Here is a 17,589-nt window from a genome sequence, read left to right on the forward strand (position 1 = left end):
CAGCAAACAATAAAGACAAACATTTGACAATTTGCCTCAACATATTGAAAATAGAAAAACAGAAGAAATAAAGAGATGACTCAAAGGGAAGCTGCAGTAGTTTAGGCATAGTTCATCTGAGCCTTTATTTTGTCTAATTTGTCCAAAAAAATAGGCTAAATTTAACTGAATAATGTTGAAAAAGAGACAAACGTAGTGTTTGTCAGGACTGCAGACCTTCACTCCTCTGTAACAGTATATTTGATCTCATCAGACTGAACTGTAAAACAGACAAAATATGGAGTAAGTGACATTTTAATTAAAGTTAACAATGATAGATCAGGTTAAACCCATCTGTAGAAGAACAGATGAGAAAGAGAAAGATCTCACCATGAGCTCTGTAGCATTTGACTCCCAGTATGATGGACACAAGCAGATATGGAGAAGCTGCCAGCAGAAAACTGAGCAGTTTGAGAAGACCCGGCAATGGAGTTTCCAGACCTGTCCAGATCTCACCTGATGCGGTCAGTGTAACTTTATCACTGGTGTGTGAGTATCGTGATCTTCCTGTTTCTCTACCAGTACAGCTGTAATTACCCGTGTGAGATTCATTAACAGAACTGATTCTGTATTCCTGTGACTGACTGACATGAATCTCTGAATCATCTTTATTCCAGCTGTAGCTCCAGCTGCTGACGTCTGTCTCCTGTATGTCACATGTGAGAGTGACCGTATGTCCTCTGAACACACGTCCATCAGGCTGAACTCGCACTGCAGGCTTGGGTCTCTCTGTGTGAAATGTAATTTAACAGACAGCACATGCTGTTGATGGATGCTGTTCATTTTCATAATTGTATAGTGAACTCAAAATCAGATTGCTCTGTGAAAACAGCACTTACCTCTTACTGTTAGCATGACTCGTTGGCTTTGTGTTGTCTCTGTTTCTACAGCACATGCATATTTTCCTCCATCAGAAACATTCACATTTTCCAGTGTTTTTGTTTGATCACCAGTTTCTGTTGTCTGGAAGTCTTTGTACCAGATAATCGTTCGTCCCGTTGACTGTCCCACATCACAGCTCAGAGTAACTGTGTCTCCAGTGAACACTGAACTCTGGGGCTTTACAGTTAATTTGGGTTTGTCTGTAAATATTTCATGATACAATCTTGAGTTAATAAATATTATTGAGTGATTATCTTTCACTACATATAACTTATATTAATGATGTTTTAACATTTCATTAATCTTCACCTTCAGTCATTATGAGTAACATGCGTATTAGTATGATTAATGTAGAGTAACTCTTTATGCATCTTTTTGTTCATCCAACATAATATGTCCATATGAACATTAAACTCTCCTAATGAAGGTGCATGTGGATTCAAATCATGAGCCCCAAAAAATAAATGTATCTTTTTTTACCTTCTCTAACTCAGTTTTATCTTTCTACAGCATTTCAGGCTGCAATATTTATACAGAGTATTAATTTCTTTAAGTATTTTTTTTCTTTTTGCGGAATTTCGGGTTCGCACAGCCTTCAAAGTATACTTAAACAATGTCTGATTAATCAAATTGAGTTTGACCAGGGCGGATGTTTGAAATCAGCACTAAAAAGCAAAACAGACAAATCACATTGATTTATAGATGTTGTTGCTATAAATATATAGAACAGAATTTTATAAATATCTGTGAATAAATTCAATATTAAATATTCATTTCATTAATTTCAAATCACCATTTGAACAGTTTTTGTTGATTATACAAATACATTAACAGAACATTAGTTTGCCAATAACTGTGTACTGAAAGACAAGTAGAATCTATTGTATCTCTACTGTAGTGTTGAGCAGCACTGGAGATATAAAAAGACACTTGCTGCATCCTCACAATACATACAATACACCTTCAGATCTATAACAACTGGAAAGTTTGAGGTGACAGAGGAAGTATGAAGAATATTTACGTACACTACTAAGAATATCTATGTAACAGTGTCATGATACAAATTAAGCCATAGATGAATGCAGATCTTATTTTCCATGACATCAGCGATTCATGTGGGAAGTGACATCTCTGATGTCTCACAGCATCATCTATATATGGTTATTATACTACTCAACTATTCAACAAATCAATTCCAAGAACAACAAAATCTGATGTTAAATCAACAATTTCAGCACATGAGTTATATACATCACAAGTAAAGAATAAATGTAGACCCACTCCCTTTTAGTGAAGATCAACTGAAGAAAACAAAGACAGCACACTAGATAGTATTTTATCTTCACACACAGATATCATGAGCTACAGATGGATTTGATACTCTGCACAGCTTATTTGCAGCATGAATAATAAAAAATGTGAAATAGGTAAGATTTAATACAATACACTGATTCCCTACATCATTATGAAAATAGTACATAAATGAGAAAATACTACTCACAGAGTATTAGAGGAAGTGGGCTGAGCTCCATACTGATCTATTAAAAACACGCTGTCAAACACTCGGTCTGTCATAGACTCAACACTTCTTGTGCAAACAAAAGAAAAGGAGGAACTCTCCCTTCCTTTTACGTTTGGTGGACATGTGTCAGTGTGATGAGAAGTGCTGTCCTCAGAGTGGTGCAACTGCTGCGGTCACACCGAGCCCCACAACAGACAGACATAGACATGTAAAAGCACATCCTGAGAGGCAGCATATATCTTCAGGGCAATGTGTAAGAGCCATAATTTGAATAATTCAGTTTAACATTAAAGTTAGAAGTGCATGAGTAGTATAATTATAATATTATAATTTTAATGTGTTTGGATTTATATGTGTATTTGTTAAACACCCCATGTTCATTATGTAATGGTTTGCTCCATTTTATTATTGGACTGTCTTTAAGCGCCCTTTTTGGCGCCCGTTTGTAAGAAAGAAGGAAAGACAGTTACACAGTTTTTTGACCGTTGTTTATTTTGTTTCTGTTTATTGCACAAGAACATCCAGTAAACAACTGAAATTTGAACGAAAACCCGAGTCAATTCTTTGCCCGAGAGAACAAGAAGAAAAATATTGCTATTACATAAAGTCAAAAAACTGCTCATAAAGAAAGTTGAGGGCAGCATGTGACAAACGCTGCTTGGATTCATTGAAAGACGCTTCGCGAACATTAGAAGGACGGTACAAAAGGACTAATGATTGAAGTCTTTTCACGAATGGAGTTTGTGAATATTTAGAAGATTTCAAATCATTTGCAGCAGCTTAATTAAACTGCGATGGTTTGCATGAAGATCGGCTTTCTAATTATCATTGGATCATCAGATGCCCATTTATGATTCTTTAGGGTCTTAATGAAAAGTCTATAACATACTTTGGTTAAAATTTCTCAATGGTAGTGTAAAACAACACCCTTTTTACCTTGTCAAAAACAGCTCTGTTTTCAGCAAGCTGTTCTAGTCAATGTTGCTTTAAATGCTAATGAGCTCTGCTGACCCCGCCCCTCTCTTCCTTGGGGTGACAAGCAGACTGTAAACTTCAGCCACGAAACTTGCTAACTAACATATATATTAGGAAAGGCGATTTGCAAAGATTCATAAAAAACCCTTATGCTCACTTCTTCTGTAGATGATGCTGGACCACGAATGATTCACACGAATTTATGCATTTAGGCAGATCGGGACCGGTGCATTTCCATTAAAAACGAAAGTAACGTTAATCCTCTACGTTTTCAGCAGCTCAGATGTCAGGAGTAAATGATGACTGCTATGTTCATTATTACATCCAACAACAAAATATCTCAATCGCTTAATCGGAGACATTCTTGTCTTCCCCTGCACCGGAGTCAACACAATGACAGACTGATGACAACACCCTCGGGGCAGGTCTAAGGTAAGACGGCCTTGTCAATCAACTATAGTGGGAGGGGCCTGTGCAGAACTACGTCATTCTGACAGGAATCTCAGAACAGCCTGATTTGAGAAAGGGGATTTTAAAATAAAAAAAACACTGGGTGGATTTTTATCATTATAGGATAGATGTGTACACACACTTCCAACACACATTTATGTTCAAACAACAACAAAAGTGAATTTAGCATCCTATGACCCCTTTAAGTAGAATGGCGGATGATTCTGTGCATGCGAATGCCTACTGCAAATGCAGCTGAAGAGAAAATGAGACGACTTAAGAATGATAGACAAGGGAAACTGGCACAGTTAACACGCAAAACGAACGAAATTGACAGATCAATGCAAGACTTGACTCAGTCTCTTAGTCCTCTTAATAATTTTCTTCTCCTCTTCTTCTAGTATCAACAATTTAAACTTATATTTTCCTCATTTATAAACACTTGCTCTACTTTCTGTTCTTTTCTCTGCTGTACTGATTGCTCTCTCTGCTTCTGCTGACTCAGCAGGGTGGAGCTTCTAGGTTTTTCCTCATTGGCCAATTCTCTATTACATCAGATTCAATTTATTTTTCTTTTACTATTATTTTCACTCAATAAATTTTAGTCAGGAATTATATAACTATACATTTAAATTTAATTCAACCTATATAAATTTCTAATTATTAACTCTGAAATTAGGTCAGGGTTACACAGAGTCTAAGCGTGCAGCACTTTTAGCCTGGGTATCCGCTTGAAGAAAGAGGCAAGAATTAGAGGCTGAGGAGTTGAGATTGAAGGCCAAAAGAGAACATCTTGAACTGGATACAGAAATTGATGCTTCAAATGCTGAACTCAAAGTGTTAAAGGAGTATAAAGAAGGTCAAGGTGGCATGAATGATTATTACAGGTCACAGACTGGGTCACAATCTGGTGGTTCATTCCAAAGCCGAAAGGAACGTCAAGTTCAGCCAGTATCTATCCCGTGTAGAAAGTCTGAGCTTATGTCAAGCACCCAGGATTGCAGCTCTATCCAGACACCTTCTCAACAAACTACAGATCATGATAACACTCAACAGTCAACTGATGATGACGGAAAGCAGCAGAGCTTATCCCAGTTACCTCAAACGGATGTACCAATATTCTATGGAGATCTTCTTGCCTATATTTCCTTCATAAGGGCATTCAAGCACGCGATTGAGAACAAGACTAATAATCCACAAGACAGGTAAAACTATCTTGAACAGTTCACAAATGGTGAACCACAAGCTCTTGTTCGCAGCTGTGAACATATGAGTCCTGCTAAGGGATATAAAGAAACTAAATGTCTCCTTCAGTAGCATTATGGCAATGAGGTGAAGATAGCTACAGCTTACCTCGAGAAAGCTCTAAAATGGCCTCAAATCAAAGCAGAGGACAGTAAGGGAATGAACCCTAACTTCCTTTCAGATTCAGAGAATGTTGAAGAAACACGGCCTTTGATCTTTATCGACTTAAATGCTCAAATTTTGAATGATCCCCTCTTTGGAGATATCCATATCCAATCCATACCCATGTCCAATTTTGAATTTGATGCGCAACTTCAATCAATGTCTTATGAGCTGGAGTTTATATTTGCAGCCATATGACCTTGACATTAAACATGTCAGAGGTTGGGGTTTATTGTTGGATGATTAATTATTTGAGATTGGATATGTTTGTGGTTGGGGTTTTTCTGGGTGATGGTTCACTCTTGGGGATGAAGGTGTTACATGTGCATGTATGCATGTTGATTTATTTAATTACTTGCCTGCCCTCTAGGGGCAGGAAAAGGCCATTACCTTTGTCTTGTGCTTAATATTGCAGATTCCTTACAGCTGCATACCATTATGATGTGCTAAAAGAAGCCAAGTTGCCACATTCCAGTGGCAGAACTTAAGTGGCTGTCCTGATATGGAGCTGCGCTCTTTGTTGTGTTTACCTTTTTTATTTTCCTTGACTATTTTTCTTATGTTATGGCAGCGGCTGTAACAAGGGCCATCTCGGAATAATCAAACTAAAGCAGTGCTGTAGGGATCATGTATGGTGGCCAGGGTTGGACAAAGACATCGAACAGCTTGTTTGGGACTGCGCTCCATGTCTTGTAAGCCGGAAAACAGGCCCACCAGAATCTCCCCATTGGACTGGGTGTGGGTTCAGCAGTCACACCGGAAAAACAAGTTCCACACTTTCTGGTCGCAGCTCCAGCAGGTGCAAGAGCAGTTAGGACCAGTTACATTCCAGCTATCGGATGGTTCCTGTTGGCATGTCAGTCGACTTAGGAAAGTAATGTGCTCTTCTGGTGCAGATCACACCCGAGACGCTGTGCTCCCTTGCTCTCTGCTCAGTTCTTCATGCCCTCTGCCCCCAGCACAGCATCCAGTTACTCCGCAAATGTCCCTACCACCATTTGCAGCATCGCAAAGTAGGCCTACCAGATTGCACACTCTGCCAGTTTGCTTTTTAGGACTACTTAATGTCCTTTCACACTAAGTTCACTAGGAGGGGAGGGGAAATGTTGCATGTTTAGATAGACTTATGATCTGGTGATTAATTCAAGTAATGTGTTTGTTACATTAATAAGATATAAAGAGCGCTGGTCACTTTAAGAGGTTGGAATGAGCAATGACGTTGACGCTATAATGTTTTCACGCAGTTCAATGATGTGACTGTTCAGTTTATGCAGTTCAGTAAAGTTGACGAAAACAATAAAAAGCTAAATAAGTTCAAGTGGGAGTCCTCTTTACAGATGTAACAATTACGTTGTTACTTCTTGATAGGTGAGTAATGTTTATTTTGCTTCATTTCATACAACTTATCCGTGTTGGATAAGTGTCATCTTCACTTATTTCCGTGATCATAGTTGCCATGGTTGTGTCCGTACATGTGGGGCAGAAATTTCAAAATAAAGGGGATGTTCCTTTGGGGTATGGGCATGTTTGTTTTGGTGCTTTCAAATATCAACATCGTTTGGCAAAATTTGCTTAGTGCACCTTTAAGGTTTAGAGACAAGGTTAACTAAGTAAAACCCATACATAAATACCATAAAAGATAGGCCTACATTTGACACGTCACAAAGTGGCAAAAGTTTACCTTCATATAACAAACAAAAGATTAAAAATGTTGATAATCTTCATGAAATCATAGTGTGTGAACAGATTTATATGGGTGCAATTCCCTGTCAGAATCATTAACAAAGCCAGCCGGTCACTGTTACACAGTCAGCATTAAATATATCAAGTACTTACATATTGTACTAGTGACATATATCTGTTACAAACATTTAAATACATTTACAGCCAGTAGATGCTTTTATTGTAAGGTGACTTACAAATGAGGAATGCGAAAAATAATTCATCTTAAATAACAGGTGTTACAAATATATGAAATTAATTCTGTACAGACCTAGATGTCCTGTTTCCAAATTTCATAACTAATTCCTTAAACATTACATATGCAACAATATAAAGAAAGAAGAAATATATACAGTACAGGTCAAAAGTTTGGAAACATTACTATTTTTAATGTTTTTGAAAGAAGTTTCTTCTGCTCATCAAGCCTGCATTTATTTGATCAAAAATACAGAAAAAATGTAAAATTGTGATATATTATTACAATTTAAAATAATTGTTTTTTAATTTATTATACTTTAAATTATCATTTTATTTCTGTGATGCAAAGCTGAATTTTTAGGATCATTATCACATGATCCTTTAGAAAATAATTCTAATGTGATGATTCATTATCAAAGTTGGAAACAGTTCTGCTGCTTAATATTTTTTCAGAACATGTGATACTTTTTTAGGATACTTTGATGAATAAAAAAAAACAAAAACAAAAAGCTATGTTTTTAAAATATAAATATTTTGTAATAACAATATACACTACTGGTCAGTAATTTGGGGTCAGTAATTTTTTTTTTCTTTCTTTTTTTAAATAAAATCAATACTTTTATTCAGCAAGGATGTGTTAATTTGATAAAAAGAAAATATATTATTAAAATATATATTATTAGAATTTTTTTTTTATTTTGAATAAATGCAGTTCTTTTTAACCTTTTATTCATCAAATATATTAGACAGCAGAACTGTTTCCAACACTCATAATAAATCAGAATATTAGAATGATTTCTAAATGATCATGTGATAGACTGGATGTTACATGTGACACTGAAGGCTGGAGTAATGATGCTGAAAATTCAGCTTTGCATCACAGGAATAAATTATTTTTTTTAAGTATATTCAAATAGAAAACTATTATTTTAAGTTGTAATAATATTTCACAATATTACTGTTTTTTCTGTATTTTTGGTCAAATAAATTCAGGCTTGATGAGCAGAAGAGACTTCTTTCAAAAACATTAAAAATAGTAATGTTTTCCAAACTTTTGACCTGTACTGTATATATATATATATATATATATATATATATATATATATATATAATATATATATATATATATAGATATATATATATATATATATATATATATATATATATATTATATATATATATTCTATATAAATATTTATTTATTTATTAAGTCTCATGAACAAAACTTTACACTTCAAGCTAGAAACAGTTAGTTGGGTTAGTTGAACACCCTTTAAAAGGTTAGTTATTATTGACATATTTCATGAAGAGCCTTTAAGATCCATACAACTTTTCAATTTCACAAAAGGTTCTTTATAGTAAAAAAAAAAAATGTTATTTAGATTTTTTAAATGTTTTTTCACACTAAGAAAAAAATGGTTCTTTTAAGAACTGAACACCGAAGGTTCTCTAGGAAACCAAATATGCCTGAAAAAGGCCTGAATATGAAAAACTCCTTTTGGAAACTTTATGTTTAAGAGTAATAGAAGAAAGATTCAGTGCCTCGTTCGAAAAGATGTAATGTGCACCAGAAACATCTCATCTCAATGCAGAACGATAGTGACATGATTTAGTTGATGGTCACCATGTGTCACCAATGCTTTTCAAGAAAGGTTCAAACAGCTCTATCATGGCTTCGTCATTACGAGGGATTTTCTTCACGAGGTCTCGTGCTTTCAGCACTGACTGCCATTCACCCCACTGTTTTAGCATTAGGTCCGCCAATTCAACTCTGTCTCTATGCTCTACTGAGCCCCTGTATATTCTGTATTCTTCATTCCAGCACATGAAGTATTTCATTTTCTTCAGGTCTTCATCAGACAGCTCATTCAAGATCTTCAGAAGAGTGTCACTCCATCCGTGTAGAGCTGAGCCTGAGGAAATGTGACCAAATATTGTTGTACTATAAAAATATATTATTTTTGATCTCAGTCAAACTATAAAAATACATAAAAATGAAATCAAATTCTTATATAAATATAAAATTAATGATATACAAATATATCTAAAATATATCAAAATAAATGGCTACCCATATGTCTGAATGAAAAACACAGCAGGTTTCGCAGGGATAAGGAGCTTAATTATTTAACAGTTATTTCAGACATATTTATTCATAACTGCCAAATTTACAGAAATAGTGTTCAAAGAATAATGATTTTGTGAAAAAAAAAGATAATTCTCAGTTTATCATGCTTATATTTTTGATTAAAACACATCCCATTCGGTGTGGTGGTCACATACGGTCCTGCCACAAAAACTTGCACTTGCATATGATCACAAAAGTAGGGAAAAGGCAGCTTAAGGTCTTTCCACACCTCTGCTGAATGCATTAATCCTAATTTAACTTATTATAATAATAATAATAATAATAAATGAACTAGTTTTATACTTACCTTTCGAAGGGATTGCCCGTAACTGTATCTGAGTCTGGCTTCTTATGGCCACAGCTGAGACACCTTGACAGAGTTTGCTATAGTCTGCACATACAGTTGCATATTGATCCTCTTGTGTCCACCGACCTACAGCTTCTTGTCTTGTAGCTGAACTTGTAACTCTTTTTTCAGTTCTTCAATCTCAGCATCCTTTTCCTTTACTTGTTGTTTTTTCAGTGTTTCATTCTCTGTATTCTTTTCCTTTAGTGCATTGCTCATCATATAAACTTGATCTTCCAGTTCAAGATCTTGAGTTTTTGTGTGTCTTGACCGTAACCTCTCTATCTCCCTTTCTTTTTCTTGAACAATTGTTTCCAGTCTCCTTATCTCTGCGTCCTTTGCATCAAATATCGTTTTCATAGAGTCTTCCTTTCGTACCTTTTCCTTAAAGGCTGACAGAGAAGTTATTTTCGATCTGATCCTTTTGACAACATATTCCCAGTCTGACAGTAATGTATTATCATCCTCTTTCTGAGCGGTAAGTTTAAAACAACTCGTTGAGTTCTTCCTGATAACGAGCTCTTGAATTGTTTCAAGAATCTGTTTGCTGTCATTTTTGTGGATCACAAAATATCTTTTTCCACATTTGTCAATTAAAGGTTGAAGCTGTTCACTTCTGATATGATCCTCAATGCTGTAATGTCCCAGTTTTTCTCCATTGGTGAACATCACTATGGTATGATCCCACAGCTGAACAGTAAGCAGACTCTCTAGGGTGCTGATGGTCGACTCTATTGACAGCACAGAGTTCACATTAAGCACCAAGATGACTGCGTGAGGTCCGGTATCGTATAGAGTTTGAACACAGTGCACAATTTCACGTTTGGTTTGCTCTGATCTACTCAAGTCTCCATTCCAGCCTGGTGTGCGAGCCAAATGAATCTGCATTCCTGATGCTGTGCAAGTCTCTTTGATGTGGACACTTGTATGAGATGTCCAGAATGTGAAGACTTCCTTTTCAAAGATGGCATTAGCAATAGTGTTTTTTCCAGCTCCATTACTTCCAATCAGCACAAGTTTAAGTTCCTCAAAAATAGGATGAATTTCTGAAAAAGCAAAACATTCCATTAAACTCAAAGAAATTGAGTGCAGTCAGTATTATTTTGTTTGCACTGGCCAATATTATAGAACTAAATTCATACTGACAAATATAATGATTTGTGATGTTTAGTTCATTAGAACAATAATGCTGGTCTAAAGAACATGGAAGTGCATTTATTTGTTGATCAATTTCTTGATCATTATCCAGTCGTTTCTTTCTCTCCATTTCAGTGCTTCTGCAAAAACTTCTTTTCTGTGGTTTGTAAGCTTGTCTAGTATTATGCTAGGCTACCATATTTTTTCCACTTTATATTGTGTCCCTAATACCTGTGTACTTACACAGTAACTACTGTAGATGTGTACATAGTATGTAACCACAGTGTACGTACACATTGGTACATAGTATCTACAGCTCTAATGTTTGTGTAACTACACACATGTAACAACCCACTGAATGGTATGTATAAGTACAAATGTGTAACAGGACATTGGTAACAATGCTTTTTGGTAATGAAAGTACAAATGTGTAACAGGACTAACAGCAGTTTTTGGTAAACAAAGTGTTACACTTTATATTAGATTTACAATGCAATTACTCTGATGTTATACAGCAGTGGCCAGTAAGTTAGGCTTTACATTTAAATTGTGGTTGGTGTCCATAATGTTACACTTTATATTAAGTGGACAGTTCCAGAGGAGTTACCATGCAAGTACACTGGTATTACAGTGGTGCACCAACTCCTCCCACATATCCCTAAACCTACCCATCTCCACCCCCTGGATCAAATTATTCAAATTACCCTTATACATATTGTTGTTACAAAATGTAGTTATATAATTCCTGTTACACGAGTACTTAGTGAAGTGAAAAAAGGGTTGTTACCAGTGTCCTGTTACACATTTGTACTTACACAAACCATCCTGAGGGTTGTTACATGTGTGTAGTTACAGAAATATTACAGCTGTAGATACTATGTACCAATGTGTACTTACACTGTATCATACTATGTACACATTTAGTTACTTTGTAAGTACACAGGTATTATGGAAACTTAATATAAAGTGGGACCAAATAAATTATTTTTAAAGTAACATTTCTAATATAAGTAAATATACAGAGATTTTTCTTATTCTCACCTTCATCATTCTCTAACAAGGGATCCGTATCCTCTTGTGCTAAATCAGAAAAAAAAAATTAGTTATAAATCTTTTGAAATAAAATATAAAAAAGTTCCATCTACATAGCCATATCAAAGATTAAAGGTGCAGTAAACGATTTCTGAGAAACGCTGTTGAAAGTGGATTGTTGGACCAGGCACAATAAATAAATAAATAAAACTTCTAGCCAATCACCAGTAAGGGGGTGTTTCCTGTGTTGCATAGCATGTTCTTTAATTTGGGGGCAAAGCAAGATGTTTGCGACATCCTTTTGGGTAGGAGCATGAACATCGTTTCTCAGAAATCTTGTAATGCACCTTTAATAGAAATATATTAAATTATGATAACTTTATTATTATAAATATTTTAAATATTTATTTCAAACACACTACTTACATGCGCTGGAACCCATTTTTCATGTCAGGGAAGTCTTGATAGATTCAGTTTATTACCTTCCTACTGATTAAATGGGTAAAAAAGGATCATAGAATTTTTTTCTTCGGTCCAACAACTGTTGTAATACCAGTATAAAAATTGTGTCATGAAATCTTAATAAGAAAACCACCTCATTTATGTAGCATGAAGGGATGATTTATTTGAAAATGATTATAAAAAATAATCAAATCAATCACATGTATTCAAAGCTCTGTAAGTGTAAATATATAATTTTCAAAACATAAAATAGACTTGGGTTTAATTTAAATATAAAAAAAATAATTATTATTTTTAATTAATTTGCATTAACCCTCATCCATCCCTCCCAAACCTATAACAAATGTGTCCCTCGCTGGTCAAAATTACCTGAAGGATAAAAATATAAGCAAATAAGCAGTTTTTGTACGTTATTTCACTAAATAAATAAATAAATAAAATAAAATAAAAAATTAATTTCAATAAATTAAATTATTAATAAATTTCAGTCCTGTTTTCATCAAAAACCAACAGATGGCCTTGGAACTGAGTCACTGAGTGTCTGTGATGCCATATGGCGGGGAAAAAAATTATTACCTAACACAACAAACCCATTTCTCTTTCAGATTTTGAAATATAGGAAATTATATAAACAATGCAGGCATAAGCATCAGTAACATATTGAATGTCCATATTAGCATTCCAACACTGTAGAGCAAACTTATTGGTCTCCACCCACATCACTCAAATTAACCATGTTTAAGTCAAAAAAAAAAATAATAATAATAATAATAATAATAAATGTGAAAAATGACAGTCATATCCCAGCAGAAACATGAAACATACTATAATGTGTTCTATGGGAGTGTGTATACAATGTGTGTGTGTGTGAGTTTTTTCTGTCGTTCGTTTGGGAATAAATCTTTACTGGATTGTCTCAGATTTTGTATATCAAAAAAAATAAAATGTAATGAAAAATGCAGTTTTTTCATAAATTCCATTCATTCCTATACAGGTAAAATTGATCCGCACTGGGCGCTTTTGTTACTTTTTTTATTGCACCCATTTAAATTCCTCTAATCCACTCAATTTCTTGTGTATTCCCAGTGCAAGTGTGACAAAAGTAAAGAAATCTTGGACCGGTATGGTCAACAAATGATTTTTAGAATTTTTTGGAAAATCATTTTCGGGTCAAAATGACCCGAGGGACGGATGAAGGTTAAGCATGACTGCATTATTTGTTTTCTTCAGTTATCTGCTAAACACTGTGTACTAATAATAACTGTACTAATTATTTACTATGAACAATTTAATGTCAAACTAAAATGGAGGTGGAAACATCAAGTTTTTGATACCTACTTTTAAAAAACATCCTGTTATTGTTATTTGTCCATCAGAAGGGGCAACCCGAGAGGGAATTTCCCAGGTAGGCTGATATGTAAATCACTTTTATACTGCAGTAATTTATATCATGAACCTCTTTGGAGATAATTATTTCCCATGTACATATGATATCTTCCAGATATTAAAATAGTTTTAATAAATAAAAAGTTTCATTTCACCTGTTTTCTTATGACGCACAAAAGTGAAACCGAAAGCCATCATATGAACATGAATCTCACACAATAATAATCAATTAGTAGGTGAATTGATTAAAACAACAGTTAATTTTATTTGTTTGTTTCATTAGGAACTGCTAGAATTTTCAGCTCAAATATTGCATCTGCTTTGATATTAAAGAAGAAAAGAGACCTGCTTGCCAAATACTTTCAAATGCTTGTAAGTCGCTTTCAAAACAGCACTCTTATTTCATCAAATCACTGAATCATGTATGTATCATATAAAGCACATGAAATGAACAAAAGTGTAATAGAATTATATTTACTCACATCAATTTTCCCTCAAAGTGAATTAGAAATGCTGTTTAGGCAGAGCACGAGTTCACAAAACAGGAACTATTACACACTGCTAGAGAAACTTTTTTACTCCTTTTGTCAGGATATTGATGAGAGATTAAATGAAGTCCTAAATTCATCAAGAAGTTTTACATACTAGCACTAGAATATAGATGATCATGACTCTTGTGCTCTTCTGTTCATGTCTGTACAAAACCCTACCTGTAGATATCCATCTCTCTTTTCCCCATCTTCTTGTAAGTCATGTGATTTGATTGGGCTCTGTTAGACAGACAAACAAGTCTGAACTGCGATGTTATCAGCTTCATAATTGCATCCAGCAATGACACCTGTGTGTTGTTAAGCAACATGACTTACATGCGACAAAAGATCTTTCACCATGTAATGTTTGTCCAATCACTCTTTTATTCATTATATTTCAGTATTCTGGGACTATTGTATATACTGATACATCCAGAAACTTCTGGCAGGTGCTCAATCAAATGAAGCACTTCACTGTAAGTAAACAAGAATTGCCACAGTGTCACAGCTGATCCCAAAGGTCAGTTGATAAAAACCAACCGTTTCAACCTAAGTGCATAACAAAGTACAATTACATCAGCACGAGCCATCACACCTGATATGTTTTGCCTATTAATTTTTGTAATATTTCAATATCCTATAATGATGATATTCAGCAAAGTGCAACAACTCACTCATTCATTTATAAATAAGATTGTGGACAAGCAGAGATCGAACAAATGAGCGATCTTATTCAATTATAAATTTGCACTGCAGTTCATACAAATATTGCCTTGTGTCTTTTATTTGCCTTGCATTTCAAAATAAGAATAAATTCCATGTTAACTTATTTGCATTCTGCATAGACCTATTTAATAATGGCAAATAAGTGTTTTTTATTGCTCCCTTTTTTATCCTTCACAAGACTGATTATACAGTTCATACAGTGAAAAATAGTGTCCTTACACCTCATGTTACATTGTCAGCCAAAAATAAGTCATAACTGAAACCTTTGCATTCTGAGGTGCCCAAACCTCTGCCTCTAGCATATCAAACCAGGCGATGTTATCAGAAAGGTTGTACATTCTCAGAAAACTATAGATGTTTGTTGTCAATAGGCGCTGTCACGGTATTCTTCATAAGAAGTTTTCAGACTTCACTGTCGGTATATTGAACAAACACAAGGCCGGAAGGACTCACAGGAATCACAACAACATAGTGTGTAAAGGTGTATGCATGGCACCCCAACCAATCCCCGGATGCTGCAGGAAAAAAATGGCTGCCCACACTTGGCATCACGTCACTTTCATTTTCACTTTCACTACAATCAAATGTGTAAAGCTAAAATGAAGCTAATCTGATCTAAAATGAAAAATAGTAGATTTAAGGCCAACGTATACTTCGGACGGTCCGCGTACAACAGCGCATGCGCGAGGTGAAGACAGAGCGCAAGTCAAGTAGGTTGTACTGCGCATGTGTCGAGCTCGTCCCTCCGCTCTCATCCGCAGTTAATTTATGGTTCATGTCTTCTTTGTCTTTTGTTTGATCGGGAATTGTCAGAATGCGGAAAGTGAAGAATACCCGGGCCCTAATAATGTAGTAATGAACAGTAATGATGTCACCTTGAAACTCTGTAACATCTGTAAAAAGAAAATCATTTACCTACATACTAAACATGAACTTAATAATAAATAATAATAAAACAACTGTAGACTTCTCAGAATTGCATAGAAGTAGAACATTGCCAGACCTACTCTTTACAGGTGAGAAAAGCAGCTTGATAGTGATCACTGATGAGTTTTGGTCTTCCATCTACGTTTTTTTCAAAAACTGACAGAATTTTTAGGCATATAAGGGAAAAACACTGATGTCAGCAAACTCATAGAGATGTTGTTGTTGTTGGGTTGATGGAAGTACAAATAAATATCCAAGAAATTTAAAGCAATTGGACCATGAAACATCTTCTGACAGAAGTGAAAATTTTATATATTTCCAAAACTTTTTTAAAAGTCAAACTATTGTCAAAACAATTGTATTTCATTGATCTTTCTTTGCATTCATCTGTTAAAATTAGTGCTGTCAAACAATCAATCGCATCCAAAATAAAGGTTTTAGTTTACATTATATATGTATATTTATTATGTATAATTACACACAAACATACAGTATATATTTTGAAAATATTTGCATGGTTATACATTTATATATTTATATTCTTATATTTTATATTATATATAAATATATATAAACATATAAATGCATGTTTTTGCATTTATTTATACATAATAAATATACACAGTATACACACATATATTATGTAAACAAAACTTTTATTTTGGATGCGATTAATCACGATTAATTGTTTGACAGCACTAGCTAACATTAAAAAAAATTCATTCGCTACAAAAAATAAAAATACCCACACCCACTCATTAAACATTTTGTTGATTATTTATTTTATATATGACACAGAATCATTACATGAATGAAAACATGGATAGGGTAAAGTATAAATTGTATAATCGTTGTATAATAGTTGTAAATCAATATAATGCACTGGTAACATGCTTCAGTACGTTTATAGAGTACATGCTGTGCTGGAGTTTACGTAGTATTTCTCTTTGGTCAAAGACTGTTTCTCCGCTTCATCCTCTGAGGCGTTTATTGCTGGATGGTGAGCTCAGTCTCTCCATACACCTGTCTGAGAGCAGCGCAGTCGAGACTGGCTATCAGTTTAGTAGAGCCAGCCCGTCGGGGGCTGAACGTCTCTATCCATGTTATAGAGGTGCCTGGAGCGATTATACTGGAAAACACATCACGCACACACACACGTGTCAGAAATCATGCAGAACAGATTTACATGCATGCATTTGACAGATGCCTTTATCCAATGCAACTTGCACTGCATTCAAGATACTTGGTGAATCTCACCAAAAGCATGTTCATATCACATTTAACTTTTAAATAATAATAGAAGTAGTAGTATATAAAGTTTACATATATATAAAATAGTAATATATAAAGTAAATACTACTTTTATATATTTTTAAACCTTTTTTTAAAGAAAGAATGTACACTGTTCTTCCTTTAAATGCACTTGATTATTTTTGGAATTTGACTGTTCTAGATTTGAAAAGCAGAAGTTTCATAATATTTTACGCTGTTGAACATTTCAGTCTGATAGTGTTCACCTGTACTGCTTGCGTTTGAAGGGCATGATCCCAGGACCCTCCATACGCAGATCCACATTCTCCAGACTGAACCTCAACGGGTTGGTGAACTCAACAGACACGTACATTTCCTCACTCACTCTTGGAGAAAACAGTCACCTACGGAGAGATGTCACAAACACCTACCAGAAGAGGGCAGCAGACTCATTTACTTTACAGTCCAT

At 34.7% G+C, this 17,589-nt stretch overlaps 1 protein-coding gene across 1 annotated transcript; it reads right to left on the reverse strand.

The window, feature by feature from the left end:
- Positions 1-92: 92 nt before the first annotated feature.
- On the reverse strand, positions 93-12,280 carry LOC109093086 (low affinity immunoglobulin gamma Fc region receptor III-like). The gene is made up of 8 exons (XM_042726726.1): positions 12,265-12,280; positions 11,848-11,886; positions 10,512-10,715; positions 10,284-10,400; positions 1,553-1,586; positions 879-1,123; positions 370-768; positions 93-259 (listed from the first exon to the last, which is right to left on the reverse strand). The coding sequence occupies exons 1-8, from the start codon at positions 12,278-12,280 to the stop codon at positions 219-221; spliced, it is 1,095 nt and encodes a 364-aa protein (XP_042582660.1). The 3' UTR covers positions 93-218.
- Between the last annotated feature and the right edge of the window lie 5,309 nt (positions 12,281-17,589).

This window comes from Cyprinus carpio, chromosome B7 (assembly GCF_018340385.1).
Source record: "Cyprinus carpio isolate SPL01 chromosome B7, ASM1834038v1, whole genome shotgun sequence".
Taxonomy (NCBI): domain Eukaryota; kingdom Metazoa; phylum Chordata; class Actinopteri; order Cypriniformes; family Cyprinidae; genus Cyprinus; species Cyprinus carpio.